The following is a 16,828-nucleotide window of genomic DNA, read 5'->3' as shown; positions in this document are numbered from 1 at the left end:
CCCAGATTCAAATGGACAATTAATCAGACTAGAGCAGGCAGAAGTCTGGAAACGGGAGCATTTCACAGAAGACACTGAGACCCAGCACAAGACAAGCCCTGACTCCACAGACAACCAGAGAAGTCAAGATTTACAGGGAGCAGCATCCACATAGCCACTCACAACTATCTCTAGCTCCAGTTCCAGGGGATCTGACACCCTCTTCTGGCCTCACAGGCACCAGGCACACACATGGTGTACATACATATGGACAGACAACACACACATACACATAAAATAATAAAACTTTAAGAGTAAGTAAGTCTAAAATTTGAATGAAAAGCTAAATGATTTCCATTCAGGATCATTATTACAGCCAATTATACAGCTGACACAGGAAGCTCTCCATCGAGAGAGTCAGAGGTAGGAAGCAATCTTCCATACTTCTTACACTCAAGCAATTTGTAATAGTTTGAGAAAAAGCTGGGTGGTGGTGGCATATACCTTTAGTCCCAGGACTCTCGAGCAGAGGCAGGCAGATCTCTGTCAGTTCGAGGTCAACCTAGTCTACAGAGTGAGTTCCAGGACAGCCAGAACTACACAGAGAAACCCTGTTCAGAAAACCAAAACAAAACAAAAACAACAGTTTAAAAACAAAGAAGGGTCTTGCTGTGTTGCCCACGATTGGTCAGGAGCTCCTGAATTCAAGGGATCTTCCAGCCTCGGTTACCTGAGTAGTGGGGACTGCAGGTCTTACCACACTGGCCTGAGAACAAAGACTTCTTAACAATTTTAATTAGCTTCTGTTTAAAGGGTTGCCACTAACACTTTTGTGAAGAATGAATAGAGGCCAACACACTCTGGATGAATTGCCTGTGGGCCACAGCCCTTAAAGCCTGGAACGCTGGTCCATGACCAGGACATGGTGATGGGTGCTTGATTCATCCTGTCAAGAAAATCTTGTAATTTTATTCTCTATTATTCAATTTTTCTTTTCTTTTGAGACAGGGTCTTACTTTGTAGCCTTGGCTGCTTGGCTGGCCTAGAACTCACTATGTAGACCAGGCTGGACTGGAATCCTCAGATGACATCTACCTGCCTCGGCCTCCCCAGTGCTGGCATCAAAGGTGTGTGCCATCACGCCTGGCAATTTTCCACATTTTAAAGCAAAATCTAAACTCTGAAAATGACCAGTGAGATTCAGCCACTTGAGCTTAGCACACCCAAGGCTATGAATTTTATCCAGCTAACGACAGCCAGGTGCTAGGATACTATGTTTGCATGTAACACACATGCAAGGTCAACCTTGGGTGTGGTTCCTCAGGAGCCATCCACCTCATGTTTTGAGACAGGGTCTCTAGTGGGCTTGAGTAGGTTCCTCCTGGCCAGGGAACCCCAGGGATCCTCCTGTGTGCCTCCCCAGCACTGGGGATACAAGTGCATGCCACCATGCCTGACTCAAGTTCCCCCTGTCTCACACTCCCAAGTGGCTAGATTTACAGCCGCACCACCACCACCCCACCCGCTGGTGTTTACGTTTACAATTGGAAAAGTAAAGCCATTCCTTCATTCTGCTGTGCCAAGTCCTGATCCCTGCCCTTAAACAAACAAGAGAAAAAAAGAAGCTTAAGAAACTGTCAGATCCTCTCAACCCCCTAACTGCAGTTTATTAAATCACTGCTCCCAATGTATGATGGGATCTCCCTTGGGGCAGCTCTTGGGGAGAAATAGCCCCCTGGTCTGGCTATTACCCTTAGCCTCTTCCCCTCTACCTTCAGGCTATCTTATCAAAGTCCTGCCAGCCACCTTGAAGACAAACACCAGAGCCACGTGTCCAGCCTGCACTACCAGTAAAGAACTCATAGAAACAGTTCCATAAGCATCATAAGGCACCAGGACCTATCACAGGGGTCACCTCAAGTCCCCCAGGACAAGGCTTAGAGAAAGGAGCAAGTGGGCCAGCTAAGTTCTTTGAGTCCTTTATAGACTAGGGAAACTGATGCCCAGAGAACACATGGAATTTGCCCCAGGGTGGGGTGGGGGGGTGTTTGAAGCAGGCTTTCTCTGTGGCTTTGGAGGCCACAGGCTGGTCTTGAATTCACAGAGATTCGCCTGCCTGTGCTTCCTGAGTGCTGGGATCAAAGGCGTGCACCACCACCACCCAGCGCCCCCAGGTCTTGGTACAAACCTCTTGACCAGATAAAACCCCTTAGCAATTTGTGATGCTATAATTCAAAACAGAGGCAGAAAAAAAATCTTGCAAAGCCAACACAAACAAAAAATAAATAAAAATAAACAGGACTCAGAATACAGCTCTAGGTCAATGGTAGAGTGCTTGCCTAGCATTAGTAAAGCCCTCAATTCAAGTGCCTAGCACCAACCCACATCGTCCTAAAAAGAAAAGAAATGACTGACAATGGTTGACATAGTTGAATGATAGGACCAGAAGAGGGAGTGGTGGTGCATACCTTTAGACCTCTGTGAGTTCCAGGACAGCCTGGTCAATATAGAAAGAGAACAAACTTGGGTATGTGGAATGTCTGTCTAGGAAGTCAGGATGCTTCTGGCCCAACAACCAAGACAAGTATCTACCTGAGCTATACCACTGCTGGAAACCCTTCCTAGCTCCCCATGCCCAGCCGAGACGCATGGAGTTGCATGGTAAAGTCCCGAGTCATCCAAATGGCTTCTATCTTCTCCATCTCATCCACCCTGCCTCCCTCTGCCACACAGACTTCTACTTAGTGCATCTACCCCTCCCCCAAACCTAGAACTTCCCAACTTCCCTGCCATTGATCACAGCACTGACTGCTCTTGGAACATTCTCACATACTCTCTACAAGACTGGAATAACAATATGGCAGCCTGGACCTAAGCTCAGTGACCTTTTGGTCATCATCCTCTACTTTATGGAGCCAACACGGAAGCTGCTATTTCGTAAAAGGTAGAGATAATTCCTGGAACCTCTCCCATCTCTGGAACCAGAGAAATCAGCTGTGACGCGATAAAACAAGGAACACATTAATCCTAGCTTTGTTTCAGCAAGGAGACTGTTGCCTCAAGGAGGGACAGCTGCAGCCTTCCAGAAACCAAAGTTCGGAAAACAAGAACACATGCTCTATGCTCTCCAGTGTGTCAGGCAGGCTCAGAATGGAACCAGCCTTCTCTGGGCCAACCTGGGGTGGAGAGATGGTGCAGGGGTTAATAGCACACTCTTCTCTTGCAGAAGACTCTAGTTCGGTTCCCACATCAGGTAGCTCACAAGCACTTCAGCTTCCAAGAAGATCCAACTCTTGTTTTGCTTTGTTTTTTGAGACAGGATTTCTCTGTGTAGCCCTGGCTGTCCTGGAACTAGCTCTGTAGACCAAGCTGGCCTCGAACTCAGATATCTGCCTGCTTCTGCCTCCTGAGTGCTGGGATTAAAGGGCCACCACCACCCAGCACAGATCCAACTCTTCTGGCCTCCATGGCCACCTGTACTCACATGCACATAACTGCACATATACACATATTTAAAAATAATAAAAATAAATCTTTTTAAAATTTATTTTTATTTCATTTGCATTGGTATTTTGCCTGAATATATGTCTGTGTGATAGTGTCAGATCTTGGAGTTACAGACAGGTGTGAGCTGCCATGTGGGTGTTGGGAATTAAACCCCGTCCTCTGGAAGCACTGAGCCATTTCTCCAACCCATAAAAATAAATCTTTAAAAAAAAAACCTTAACCCTGCAAAGGGTTAGCAACAGACACTGAACTCCCTTTTGCCTAACTCACTGTTCTGAGTAGAACTGAGTGCCTAAGGAGGTATCAGCAGGCACTGATATCAGGTATCAGAAGTTTTTCAAACTTCCCACGGAGAGTTCCTCTCACTTATTCAAAGATACTAGAAACACTGGAATCTAGTGACTCTGGGAACAGAATCAAGAAACTTTCCTATCCGTCCACATTCTGGGTCAGAACTATCTGATAACATTTTATTTTGTTTTCTTAGACCAGGCTGGCCTTGAACTCACAGAGATCCTCTTGCCTCTGCCTCCTGAGGGATAGGACTAAAGGTGTGTGCCACCCCCCCCACCTCTAACTTTTCTTATTAATCTTAGGAGTGTTTTCCTTTTGATGTTCACTCTTGACTCTGCCTTCCAAATTCCACTCAGTATCCAAGCAGGGCGCTGTGGTGTGTGCCTGTAAGTCCCCAACACATGAGAGGTAGAGAAGGAGGACATAGAGTCCAAGGCCAACCTGGGCTACACTGCCAGACCTTGTTCCCAGAACAAAGAACTTGTTTTCATCCAAGGGCATGTCCTACATACATACAGCCAAGCCACATACATACACCCTGGTTGGGGCAGGGAAATCACCCCACAATTTTTACAACAGCTATGAATTCAAGCCAACATCCCTGGCACCACCAAGATGAAGTTCCAGGGTCGCCTTATTAATGCCAAAAGACCCCAACTCTCTGACTATAGCAGTCACGGTTCTCGAGGTACAAAAGAAGGAATTCTGCTCCTCTCTTCTGCAGAGTCCCATTCTTGTCAAGCAACTGTGGCTGGCAAAGGCCCAACAGGCCTCAACCCGAAAAAAAAGGTTCAGGAACAAACTAGCAGCACAACCTCCCATTCCTCCCTCCGCTCCTAACTGACAGGGTTTTCTTTTCACCACCCCCAGGCCCCTTCATCTTCAATCAAAGTATTTATTCACTATCTGAAATCTCACTTCTATATTCACTGGTTTTTCTCCTTCCAAAGGATCTTGGTTCCACGAGGACACTAAGGGAACACGCAGTGCCTGGCAGCATAGACCACTCAATAATTGGGTACAATTCAACAAGTGAACCGCCGGAAGGCCTCACTTTGTGCCAGATGCCGGGCACTGGTGAGTGACGGGCGAAAGAGGGGGCGTTCTCTCGTTCCAGCCAAAAATGGCACAATGAAAAAGCTGGAGGCTGGGGATGGAGGTCCTGCTGGAGGACCCCAGAGGGGTTTGCCAAGGTTCTTCCCGCCATGAGCGCCCCCTGGCCTCGCGCCCCGCAGGCCCCGCGCTCACCCGCTGCAGCTCCATCTCGATCTCCCCGGCCTTGAGCACTATGGGTCCGCGCACAGCGTACTCCACCGCCTTCACCTGAGGGTTCATGGACTCCAGAGTGAGGATGCGGTCTCGAGGGCTGCGCTCCGGTCGCACCTTGAGCGCCGCCGAGGCTTCGGCTGCAGCGCTGCTGTGACTACGGCCCCAGGGGCCCGAGGCGCGGGGGCAGGAGCCCCGCCGCACCAGCACCGCCGCCCGCTGCATCGCGAACCTGCCGAGGATAACCCTGGCCCAGAAAGAACAAGAGCAAGTCATCGCGCACAGCCCCAGGTGGACACCAATCCCCCAAGAGCCCAAGGCTCTCGGCCAGCAGCACCAGCCTAAGCTCCGGGGCAGGATTCCCACCCTCTGGTTACCGGGACCCCGCACCGCGCCACTGCAGCACCGAGACGCTGTGCCTCTGGTGGCCCGGGCTGCACCTAATGTGCGAATGCAACGTGCCTGTCGCCGCAGGGCAGCCTGCACCGCCCCAGTCAATAAGCGCCTGGGCTGCTCCCAAACTGAGTGGCCGGCCACCGCATCCTGGCGCCTGGCACCCGCACCTCCTGGCCCTCTTCATTCGCACACCCACCGCCGCCGACTCCGCCTCGGGCCTGCGCGCTGGCTTCTGGGTCTTGTAGTTGTCTGGGCCGTAGCAACGCTGCTGTGTTGTGCCAGATAAACTACAAGTCCTCTAGGGCCTGGCGCAGGCCGGACCGGGCTGGTCAGGGGGCGGGGAGCTATCGTCTGGGCGGGTTCTGGGGGACAGAAAATCCCGACTGTAGGGAGGCAGCTGTGCTTTCCAGAGGCTTTTGGTATTTAGTTATTTGCTGCTTGGCTGCTTCACCCTAGACACAGACCCCGCCCCGCCTCCCTCCACCCTCACCTCGCGACACCTACGGGGACATGGACCGCGAGGTGATGCAGTCTTCGCCTTGAGTTTCATCATCCTGGCCATATGGTTCTACTGGCCGCTCAGGGGCAGCTGGTTAGGGAGTAGGGACACTGCGACTTGATATGCCACCCTGGCTCCTTCTCATTTGTCAGCAAAGAGCGGGGCGGGGCGGGAGGGTCGTCGGAAAGGACCACACCTTGAGTGGTAAGGTTTTTCAATACCACTTTATCTGAAGCCTCACCTCACCTACATTAATTCCATTTTGTTTTCTTTCTACCCTTCTTCCCAGAATCTAAAATTACCTCGTTTAGATACTTATCACGTGCATAGGGCAAGAACAGTGTCTTTCTTGCCTGTTTTCACAACATTTCTAGCACATAGGCACTTAGTAAAATACTCGTTGCGCAATGAATGCACAGGACATGGTAGCAATTACTTTGGGCAAAAGTATCCAGTCAATAGGCACCTCCGCACGTGCACTTTGAACGTGCGGAGCGAGCTTGGGACAAGACTAGGTTGGGTGTGCCATTGGTGCAAAGGTAGGGTCACGCAGGCTGAGCCACAAACTTCTACAAAGAGGACATGGTTGAGTCATCTTCCTCTCTGCCTCAGACTCCCTCCCCATCTGCGAAATAAGTTGGGTTAAATGGCTTGTCTTTTCCCTTGTAGCCTTGGAAGTTGTGTGATTCTGGAAGTTTTCAGGCAGAACAGCCTAGGCTTTGCACAGCCCCAACAAACAAACACATAAGGCTGGGGAAACAGTAGCAGGAAATCAGGGGCTGAGAATAATTGCATACAACCACTTCTTTTTTATTTTATTATTTTATTTTATTTATTGTGTGCATTGATGTTTTTCCTACAAGTACGTCTGTGTAAAGGTGCCAGATGCCTTGGAACTGGAGCTATAGACAGATGTGAGCTGCTATGTGGGTGCTGGGAATCGAACGAGGGTCCTCTGGAAGAGTAGTCAGTACTCTTAACCACTTAGCCATCTCTCCAGCCCCTACAATCACTTCCGAGTGCCCCGACTAAGCACATCACCATCCCCATGTGTGAAATAGGGGTAACAGGCACATTCCATGCGCAACTGAGGAGAAAGTTCCCAAGGAACTTGGTGAATCCTGACGTTGTACACCACTCTTGTTGATCTCTCCTCAAGGGAATACCAAATGCTTTGATCAAACAAATTGATTACTCATGAGAGAAGAATGTGTCTGGGAGCACAGAAACCAAAGCTCTGAGTGCTCCCGCTTTAGCAGACTGGCCTGACCCCTCAAGTCCTGGCAAAGGAGTTGTTCGGGTGGCACAGGAGGCTGCTGCTGCTTCTACCCCTTCGGCTTCGGCATCATTGTCTTCTTCCTTCCTTCCTTCCTTCCTTCCTTCCTTTTTTTTTTTTTTTTTTTTTACAAGAAAAGAGATAGTTTATTAAGGCAAAGTAGCACAGAGGTGAGCCAGCCCATCTGTGGCCTGACTCCCAGAAGGCAAGAAGAAAGAGGTGCTGTTTGAGCTCACTCTCTTTTTTTTAAATCTTATTGTATGTGTGCAAGTGTTTTGTCTCCACCTGTGTCTGTGTACCATGGGGGTGCAGTGCCCATGGAGATCAGAAGAGGGTGTTGGATCCCCTGAAATTGGAGTTACAGACCATTGTGAGTGGCCCTGTTAGTGATGGGAACCAAACCCAAGTCCTCCAGGATAGCAATCAGTGCTCCTAACCACTGACTGTCTCTCCAGTCCCACGTTTGGGCTTTTAATTGACCAGCACCTCTGTCAGCAGGTCTCCTTCCTGGCTTTTGTCTCAGTGCCCATGCATTCAGTCTCCAGGCTGAAGATTCTCCCAGTGGCATCAGACCTCTGAGTACTTCACTGCCTTCGATGTCCTGCTATTATGCACTCTGACCAGTTGAAGAGTCACACAAACACACCCCTCCATCTCCAAAGCACACTTAACTTTGCCCTATGCACTGTCCTTTGAGTCATTGTTCTGTCATCCCAGATATCTCTACCCTAATCAGTCGGCATAAGGTATCTGGGAGGAGGTCTCTCAGATGTGAACACAAGGCCATTTGTATGCTGAGAGAACAACACCCAGCATGTTGTGCACCGAACACTGGCTCCCACATCATCATTGCAAAACGCAAGTAGTTCATGTCCCTCACATGTCCGGTGCCACTGTGTCTCTGAGATTGCATAAGAAAGCACCCTGGCTTGGGGGTGTGACTCAGTGGTAAATGGCCTGTCAAGAGTTCAGTCCTGAGGTAGGGAGGAGAGGGCACTGTCAAAAAAACAAATTACCTCTCTTGTGAACCACCCTTAGCTGTGTACAAAGCACAAAAGGGCAAGCAGTATTATTTCTACTTTGTAGTCTCAGGTGAAGCAACTTGTTCAGCCATCCAGGAAAATGGAATATCACTATGCTTCAAAACCAGTCCCTGTCACCCCCCACCCCCCATTACCAATGCACCCCTGCCCCTCTGATTTGCTGGGACTCTAGGATCAGTCTTGTGTAACTCTCTGAATTTGGAAATTTTGAACTGTTGATTGCAATGCACTAAGCTTTGAAAAGTTTCTACATGGTACTTGCCATAGGCGGTGACAATTCCATGAACTTTGCTTTTATTTTGCTCTTTCTACCAGCTGGGGACCAGTATGAACAGGAGCCTAAATATTGAAAATAAAACCTGGCTGACACGATCATAAATGTCCTTCCCCAAAGCAAAATAAATGTTCCAAACATACAGCGAATGCTGTCTCTACTCACACAGCTGGTGATGTGTTTGGAAGCCCTGGTACTTTTCTTCATTCCTTAATTCAACAAAGTCTTTTTGAAGATCCATCAGATCACTGTGCTAGGTTCCAAGACAGGAATAACTCAAGCAGACTGTCCCTGTTGAGAACCATTTCTTAACAAAAGCAGATGCCATTCAGCTCATCCCACACCCAAATATGATTGCAAACTGTAGTAACTGCTGGAGAGAAAGGGATGGCATTCTCTGAGAGCAAAGAAGCCTGAGTGAGAGTTAAGCAGATTAAGTGACCTGTGAGCTTTGAGAATGACAAAGGACAGCAGTATTGATAGTTGGTCGTTGGTGGGGGTTCTTTAGTTTTTGTTTTGTTTTGTTTTTTGTCCTCTTGTTTTTGTTTTTTGTTTTTTTGAGACAGGGCTTCTCTGTGTACAGTCCTGGTTGTCCTCAAACTCACTTTGTAGTCCAGGCTTGCCTCAAACTCAGAGATCCACCTGCCTCTGCTTCGAAAATTCTGGGATTAAAGGCGTGTGCTGCTGCCACTTGGTTTGGGGGGAGAGTGCTTCTTGAAGCAGAAAGCAGATTTTTTGTTTTATTTTTTTTGGTTTTTCGAGACAGGGTTTCTCTGTGGCTTTAGAGGCTTTTCCTGGAACTAGCTCTTGTAGACCAGGATGGTCTTGAACTCACAGAGATCCGCCTGCCTCTGCCTCCCGAGTGTTGGGATTAAAGGCATGCACCACCAACGCCCGGCGACTTTTTATTTTTTAAAACTTATTTTTCATTTTACATACCAACCCCAGTTCCTGCTCCCTCCCCTTGTCTTGTCCTTTCCCCCTTTCCCTCCCCCCTTCCTTCCCACCTTCATCCACTCCTCATAGGGGTAAGGACTTTCTTGGGAAGTCAACAAAGTCTGGCATACTAAATTGAAGCAGGACCAACGCCAACCCCCTCCCCCCAGTATCAAGGTTGAGCAAGGTATCCCACCATAGGGAATGGTCTCCGAAAAGCCAGTTCATGCCCCTGAGATAGGTCCTGGTGCCACTGCCAGGGACTTCCTCTCAACAGATCAAGTCACATAGCTGTCATCCACATTCAGAGGGTCTAGTTCGGTCCCATGAAGGTTCCCCAGATGTCAGTTCATAGTTTATGAACTCCCACTAGCTCAGGTCAGCTGTTTCTGTGGTTTTTCCCATCATTCTCTTGACCCTCCCCCCTTTGTTCATATGATCCCTTCTCCCTCTCTTCAACTGAACTCCAGGAGCTCAGCCCAGTGCTTGGCTGTCCAAAGGATATACCACAAGGATATTTGCTCAACTATGTTCATAGCAGCATTATTTGTAATGGCCAGAACCTGGAAACAACCTAGATGCCCCTCAACTGAAGAATGGTTAAAGAAAATGCGGTACATTTATACAATGGAGTACTACTCAGTGTTAAAAAAAAAAAAATGAAACCTTGAAATTTGCAGGCAAATGGATGGAACTAGGAAAAAAAAAATCCTGAGTGAGGTAAACCAGACCTAGAAAGACAAACATGGTATGTATTCACTCATGGGTGAATATTAAATATAGAGCAAAGGATAACCAGACATTTTTTTTTAAACCCCTCTACCCCCTGACCCCCAAAGAAATAAAGTAAAACAAAAAAATAAGTTCAGGTTTTCTGTCATAGTGCCTCCTGTTTTTAATCCAGAGACAGAGCCTGTAGATCTCTTGAGATTGAGGCTAGCCTTGTCCACAGAGTGATGTGAGCTCCACGACAGCCAGAGCTGCTTAATGAGATCCTATCTCAAAGAAGGGAGGTCAGCAACCTCGTAAGTTTGAGACCAGCCTGGGCTGCTTGAAATCTGCCTCCAAAATAAAACAAGAAAGGGCAACAAGGTGGGCAGGAAAGGGTGGGGGGAGGTAAAGTGCCTACCAAGCACACCTGGCAGTGGAGAGAGGGATTAAGGGTGCTTATGTGCAAGCCCTGCAGCCCAAGTTGACTGAGGGAGAGAACAGACTTCAAACAGACTTCATAAACTTTCCCTCTGACCGCCACACATGGCTGAGGCACAGGCGCCCCTCCATATACATCATGAGCACACATACACACATAGGTAATTTAAAAATAAATAAATCTCGGGCTGGAGAGATGGCTCAGAGATTAAGAGCACTGACTGCTCTTCCAGAGGACCTGGGTTCAATTCCCAGCAGTCACATGGTGTCTCACAACCATCCGTTATGAGATCTGGTGCCCTCTTCTGGTGTGCAGATATACATGGAAGCAGAATGTTGTATACATAATAAATAAATAAATAAATAAAATCTTTTAAAAATAAATAAATAGATCTCAATAAATAAATAAATAGATCTTCCTCTCCCCCAAAAGCAACATACAGAATTCAAATCTGATAAGGGCTTAATACCTAGATATTCAAGCCGGGCGTTGGTGGCGCATGCCTTTAATCCCAGCACTCGGGAGGCAGAGGCAGGCGGATCTCTGTGAGTTGGAGACCTGGTCTACAAGAGCTAGTTCCAGGACAGCCTCCAAAGCCACAGAGAAACCCTGTCTCGAAAAACCAAAAAAAACAAAAAAACTAGATATTCAAGAAAGTGAGTGACAGAAAAATATCTGATTCAAAAAGGGGCCAGGTGCCTTGTTGGACTAACCATGCCAGCAAACTTTGGTGTCAACTGAGAGTCCCTTTCTCAGTGAGGAAGGTCAAGAGTGATCAAAGAATCCTGTCTACAGCTTTGGGTCTCCACACACAAGTGCACATGTACCCACACACAAGCATATGCCATATACACATGAGAAAAGGGGGCAAGTGAGCAGAATAGACATCCAAGAGAAGACAACAACCAACAGATACTCAGAAAGGTGTTCAATACCACTAATTGTCACCAGAGAAATGCAAATCAAAGTCATAGTGGGTTGTCCTCTCACCCAGTTAGAAGGCTTTTACATGCCTGCATACGCACTCTCACGCTGGATAAGATGTGAGGGGAGGGGGTCCTCTGTGCTGATACTGGGATATAAATTAGTGAAGCTTTCATAGCTGTGAACCAGAATTCCTAGAAAGAAAACCAGTCTGCAAAGACCAGTTGACGAGAACTGCAGTGATGCAGAGGGGTTGGAATGTTACAGATCCAGAGCCTAATTACAGTTTATTTCCAGGCTAAAGTTAACCCCCTAATTAGCCATTCCTTGCTCACCTCTAGGCTAGACCTAACATCCTGTGACTAACAGGCAAACCCGTTTGAAACCTATTAACTTAGCAGACCACTAGTTTCCACTAACCCAGATTCCTTTTAACCAGAGTGGATGTGCCATGGAGGGAAAATGGACCTCCAAGATCTGAATTCTGGTTTCAAGTTTATCATCAGTGTAGCTGTATAACCTCATGACAGTGCTGTTCCCAATTTTAGCCTTGAGATCCTCTGCGCAGAATTTCTTGAGTATCCATCTGATTTCTGAGCTACTTAGTGTTCTAAGAATGTCAGAAGCAGCATGACCTCCCCAGCAAGACTGACTTCCTACACAGCAAGCCTGTTTCCTCACAGGTCACCAAGGGTGACAATACCTGCCTCACAGGGATTCCTAGAGGGCTTAGAGTGATAGCAGAGGTTTTCTTCTTCTCTGTGGTTATCTGAATAGACGAGAATGTCTGAAATGTACATCATCTAGTATGAATAGTGCTTATCTTTAAATAATGAAGTCGCCCATGACTTGCCCCCCCTTTTAATGCATGCTCAGTTTTCAGAAATGGCTGAGCATGATAGCATGCATGTACTTCTAACTCCAACACTTGGGGTGCTGATGCAGGAGGACGGCTGCAAGTTTGAGACCAGTCATGGACACATAGCAAGACCCTATCTCAGAAGGCAGAAGTGAAAAGTCAAATGCCATCACCTAGACACACATAAAATAACTGTGCCATAGGAGATGTGTAAATTACTTGACTGGTAATAATTTCACAATGTATACATATTTCAAATCATGTTTTGCATCTTTTAAAAGACTTGTGTGAGTGTGTGTGTGTGTGTGTGTGTGTGTGTGTGTGTGTGTACCCTCAGGGTTTAGAATAAGGCTTTGGATCTTGTAGTAGTAGTCACTTCTCTTTTGTTGTGACAAAATCATGACCAAGGCAACTTATAGATGGAAGGGTTTACTTGAGCTCAAGGCTCCAGAGGGATAGAGATCATGGCTCTCATGAGGAGTCAGCAGGCATGGCTGCAAGCAGGGCAGCTGGAGCAGCAAACTAAGAGCTACAGCCTGAAGAGCAAGCAGGCAGTGAACTCAAAAGCCACCCTCCAGTGACACCTTCCCCCAAGAAGGCCACATCTCCTAAGTCCCCAAAACCATCAACTGGGGACCAAGTGTTCAAATGCCTGAGAATATGTAGGACCTCTAATTCTAACCACCACGGTCTCCTGGAACTGGGATTACAGGTGGTTGTGAACTGCCCAGTATGGGTCCTGGGAGCCAGACTTGGGTCCTCAGCAAGAAGAGCATGTGCTCTCACCTGCCACTGAGTCATCTCACACTGACAGCTATTTTTCGATGCCTGAACTGACTTTGCCCTGTGTTCAATAGACTCTGGTCCCTGACCATTGCCCTGCTGAGACAGCATTTTGGAGAATTTTAACATCAACAGAAGATAGCTACAATGATGAAAATGAACAGTATTGAAGGATTATCTATGTTTTGGCTGTCCTTTGGATAAAAGTGTATCACCAAGGAATGGTTGAAATTTTAGAGCCCTGTCCCTGGCACACAATACAAAATTAAAAGGTATATATTGGCCAGGCATGGTGGTACATGCCACTAGTCCTAGCTACAGGAGAGGCTGACAAGCATACTGATCCAGTCTGAGCATACTGGGGAGATCTTGTCTCAAAATAAAAGGAAACAGAGCTGGGCATCTCAGCTCACTTGCCTAATATAAATAAGACCCTGGGTTCAATCAGTGATACTGCAAAAACACAACAAGCTCAGAAACATAAACAAAATGACCACTGTATATTGGTTAACTGATCCAAACTTCATGGAGGTACTTGACAAAGAGCAACACTATTATAGAAGTGTGATGCTATGGGCTTATCCACAGATAGACTTGGCTCTAGGTAAAAATTAACTAAGGTGTTAAAAGAATAAATATGTTTTTAATTTTTATTTTATGACTACAGGTGAGTTACCTGCATATGCAGGTGTGTGTGTGTGTGTGTGTGTGTGTGTGTGTGTGTGTGTGTGTGTATGTGTGTGTGTATCACATTATGTGCCTGGTACTCCTAAAAGTCATCTTATGGCATTGGATCCTCTGAAACTGGAGTTACAGATTGTTATAAACAGCCACATGGGTGCTGGGAATAAAACCTGGGTCACCTGAAAGAGCAGCCAAGTTCTTAACTGATGAGCCATCTCTCCAGGTCATGGATTAAAAAGAAAAAGTGGCCACATTTAGCAGGATAGGGACGGCTACACAGTCTCAGTTCCCAGCAATGGGGACACAAGGGCAGGTGGCTCTCTTTGGGTTCAAATCAGCTTAGCCTACAAAGTTGCAGGCCAGCTGGGGATAAACAGTGTTACCCATCTCAAAGAACCAAATTAATTAATTAGTTAATTAATAATGGTAATGATACTGTCAAATAAAAATAAATCAAATCAAAAGAAGGGATTGCCTTGGGCAACCCCTGGGGCCCTGTACTCTTGAAATTGAGTGCTGTAGGCCTGGTACAGAACCTAAGTTCTTCTCCATTTTGTCTTCTCAGTTTTTGTCCCCGTGGACATAGCAGCAAAGGGCTGAAGCAGTGCTCCTCATAGGCTGGAACCCGGAGAAGAGAAACAAGCTTTCTTCTTGGAAGCCTAAGAAGCAGCTCCTTCACAACTTGACTCTCACTGGGTCAGTGTTCCAGCCTGAGACAATTACAGGGTCAGGGGACAGCTGGCATGCTGATAAGATCTAGTCCCAGGCCATGCTGCACTGCTGCACTGCTGGATTAGCAATGGAGAGCGCAGCTTCTTCAGAAACTCTTGAATGAAGAGGTAGGTAGAGAACCAGGCATACTTATCAGAGGGCACCGTGAGAGGACAATGACATCCTTTTTTTTTTTTTTTTTTTTTCCGAGACAGGGTTTCTCTGTGTAGCTTTGGAGGCTGTCCTGGCACTGGATCTGGAGACCAGGCTGGCCTCGAACTCACAGAGATCCACCTGCCTCTGCCTCCCGAGTGCTGGGATTAAAGGCGTGAGCCACCAACGCCCGGTGACATCCTTTCTTTTCTTTTCTTTTCTTCTTCTTTTTTTTTTTTAGATTTTATTTATTTATTATGTATATACAGCATTCTGCTTCCATGTATATCTACACACCAGAAGAGGGCACCAGATCTCATAACAGATGGTTGTGAGCCACCATGTGGTTGCTGGGAATTGAACTCAGGACTTCTGGAAGAGCAGTCAGTGCTCTTAACCTCTGAGCCATCTCTCCAGTCCGACATCCTTTCTTAAGAAGCAGCATATCACATGGGCTGCACTGCCACCCTGGGCAACTTTGCCAAGGCCACCTTTGATGCCATCTCCAAGACCTACAGCTACCTGACCCCCGACCTCTGGAAAGAGACTGTGTTCACCAAGTCTCCTTATCAGGAATTCACTGACCATCTTGTGAAAGCCCACACCAGAGTCTCTGTTCAGAGGACCCAGGCTGCAGCTGTGGCCACCACATAAGGATTTTTATACAAGAAAAATAAAGTGAATTAAGTCTGTTAAAAAGAGAGAGAGAGAGAATGTGGACTGTAGCAAAGACCGTTTGGTTCTAATACCAGCTTTCCCAATTAAAAATGGATGACCTTGATAAATTTCAGACTTCTCTGTGTAAATGAGAGCTACCAGCCTTTCCCCTCTTAAGATCCTTGTGACATAAACTTGATTTAATATGCTTAGAACATTGATTGGCACAGGACAAGGTCTAGATAAGTCCGTGCCATTACTGTGACCCTCATATTTGGTAACAGTGCCAGACAGGGTAATCATTACACAGCAAGTCCTCAGTAAATACGTGATTGCCTGGATAAAGACCAGTATGTGCTGGTTAAAACAAAGACCAACTCTAGCCAGGGAGGCAGATATTGGGAATCCAAGTAGAGTCCTAGAGTGTCTGGGATAGACAGAATGGAGATAGCCATTTTCATCGCCTTTCTCACCACCTTACCCACCCCAATCAGCTTCCAAGTTCCTGCCATTTGCAGGATGGAGTTTGGTTTGTTTTGAAGTTGGTTTAGAGTTTCAAAGACAGCTAATGAATGACTACTTTTATGGACCATCCAACATGAAGTCTGATCCACACATACTGGGATAGAGCTTAGGACTCTGAGTCAGTTTTGTTCCCAGTCTGTATTGTATGAAACATTGATTAATAAACTGTTCATTATTTGTCCCTCTCCTTGACTGTCTGCACAGCTGTTTCACAAATTCAACTCACAACTGGATGGAAATTGTGGACTTTAATCGAACATTTGCTTCAATGAAGTGTAAATTCTCCTTCTGAATAGGACTTTTTAAATCCCAGGCCTCAAACATGCTAATTAGGCCTGAGACACAAAAGATGACTGTGTTCCTGGTCTGCGTTTCAGAACTCAAACGCTGAATTCTCTGTTCTCGTGTCCTGGCTTGGCAGCCTATTTCCGTCAAAGCTCCTCCCATCCCTTTCTTAGATATTAGTTAGCATGTGCTGCCAGGCACGGGTTTTGTTATATAAGGGTAACATAAATCTTCCTTTTTGAAGTAATTTCTTTTGCCTTTTATTTCTTTTGTGTGTTCTGTGGGGGCCAGGGGTGTGTACAGGCAAGAAGTCAACCTTGGGTGTTTGTAACAAGTCTTGTCCTGCCAGCCAACTCCCAAATAGGAACATGGAGACTGCTTTTTAATTATGAAAGCTCAGCCTTAGCTTAGACTTGTCCCACTAGCTCTTATAATTTAAATTAAGCCATTTACATTAACCTAAGTTTTGCCTCGTGACTTTTTAATTTCCTTTCATTCTGCATGTCAAACACCATCCATGTCTCATTGGTGTCTCAGGCACACCTAGAGTCATCTACTTCCTCTCTCTGTCTCTGCCTGGAAGTCCCACCCATACCTCCTGCCTAGCTATTGGCCATTCAGCTTTTC

General features: G+C 46.7%; 1 protein-coding gene across 3 annotated transcripts in view; it reads right to left on the bottom strand.

The window, feature by feature from the left end:
• The window catches only part of Gpt2 (glutamic--pyruvic transaminase 2), a 32,704-nt gene extending 27,064 nt beyond the window's left edge, over positions 1-5,640 (bottom strand). The window contains exons 1-2 of one of the 3 annotated variants that reach the window (XM_027406303.2): positions 5,509-5,640; positions 5,029-5,293 (exon numbers count right to left, since the gene is read on the bottom strand). In XM_027406303.2, coding sequence (XP_027262104.1) covers positions 5,029-5,271 — 243 coding nt within the window. In that variant the 5' untranslated portion in view covers positions 5,272-5,293; positions 5,509-5,640. Of the gene's footprint in view, positions 1-5,028; positions 5,294-5,423; positions 5,454-5,508 lie in introns of those variants that run through there. The other 2 variants (XM_027406305.2, XM_027406302.2) reach the window with 2 other exon arrangements.
• Positions 5,641-16,828: the final 11,188 nt, after the last annotated feature.

The sequence above is a fragment of the Cricetulus griseus genome, chromosome 3, assembly GCF_003668045.3.
Source record: "Cricetulus griseus strain 17A/GY chromosome 3, alternate assembly CriGri-PICRH-1.0, whole genome shotgun sequence".
In the NCBI taxonomy this organism is placed as follows: Eukaryota; Metazoa; Chordata; class Mammalia; order Rodentia; family Cricetidae; genus Cricetulus; species Cricetulus griseus.
This window is presented reverse-complemented; position numbering and strand designations above follow the sequence as displayed.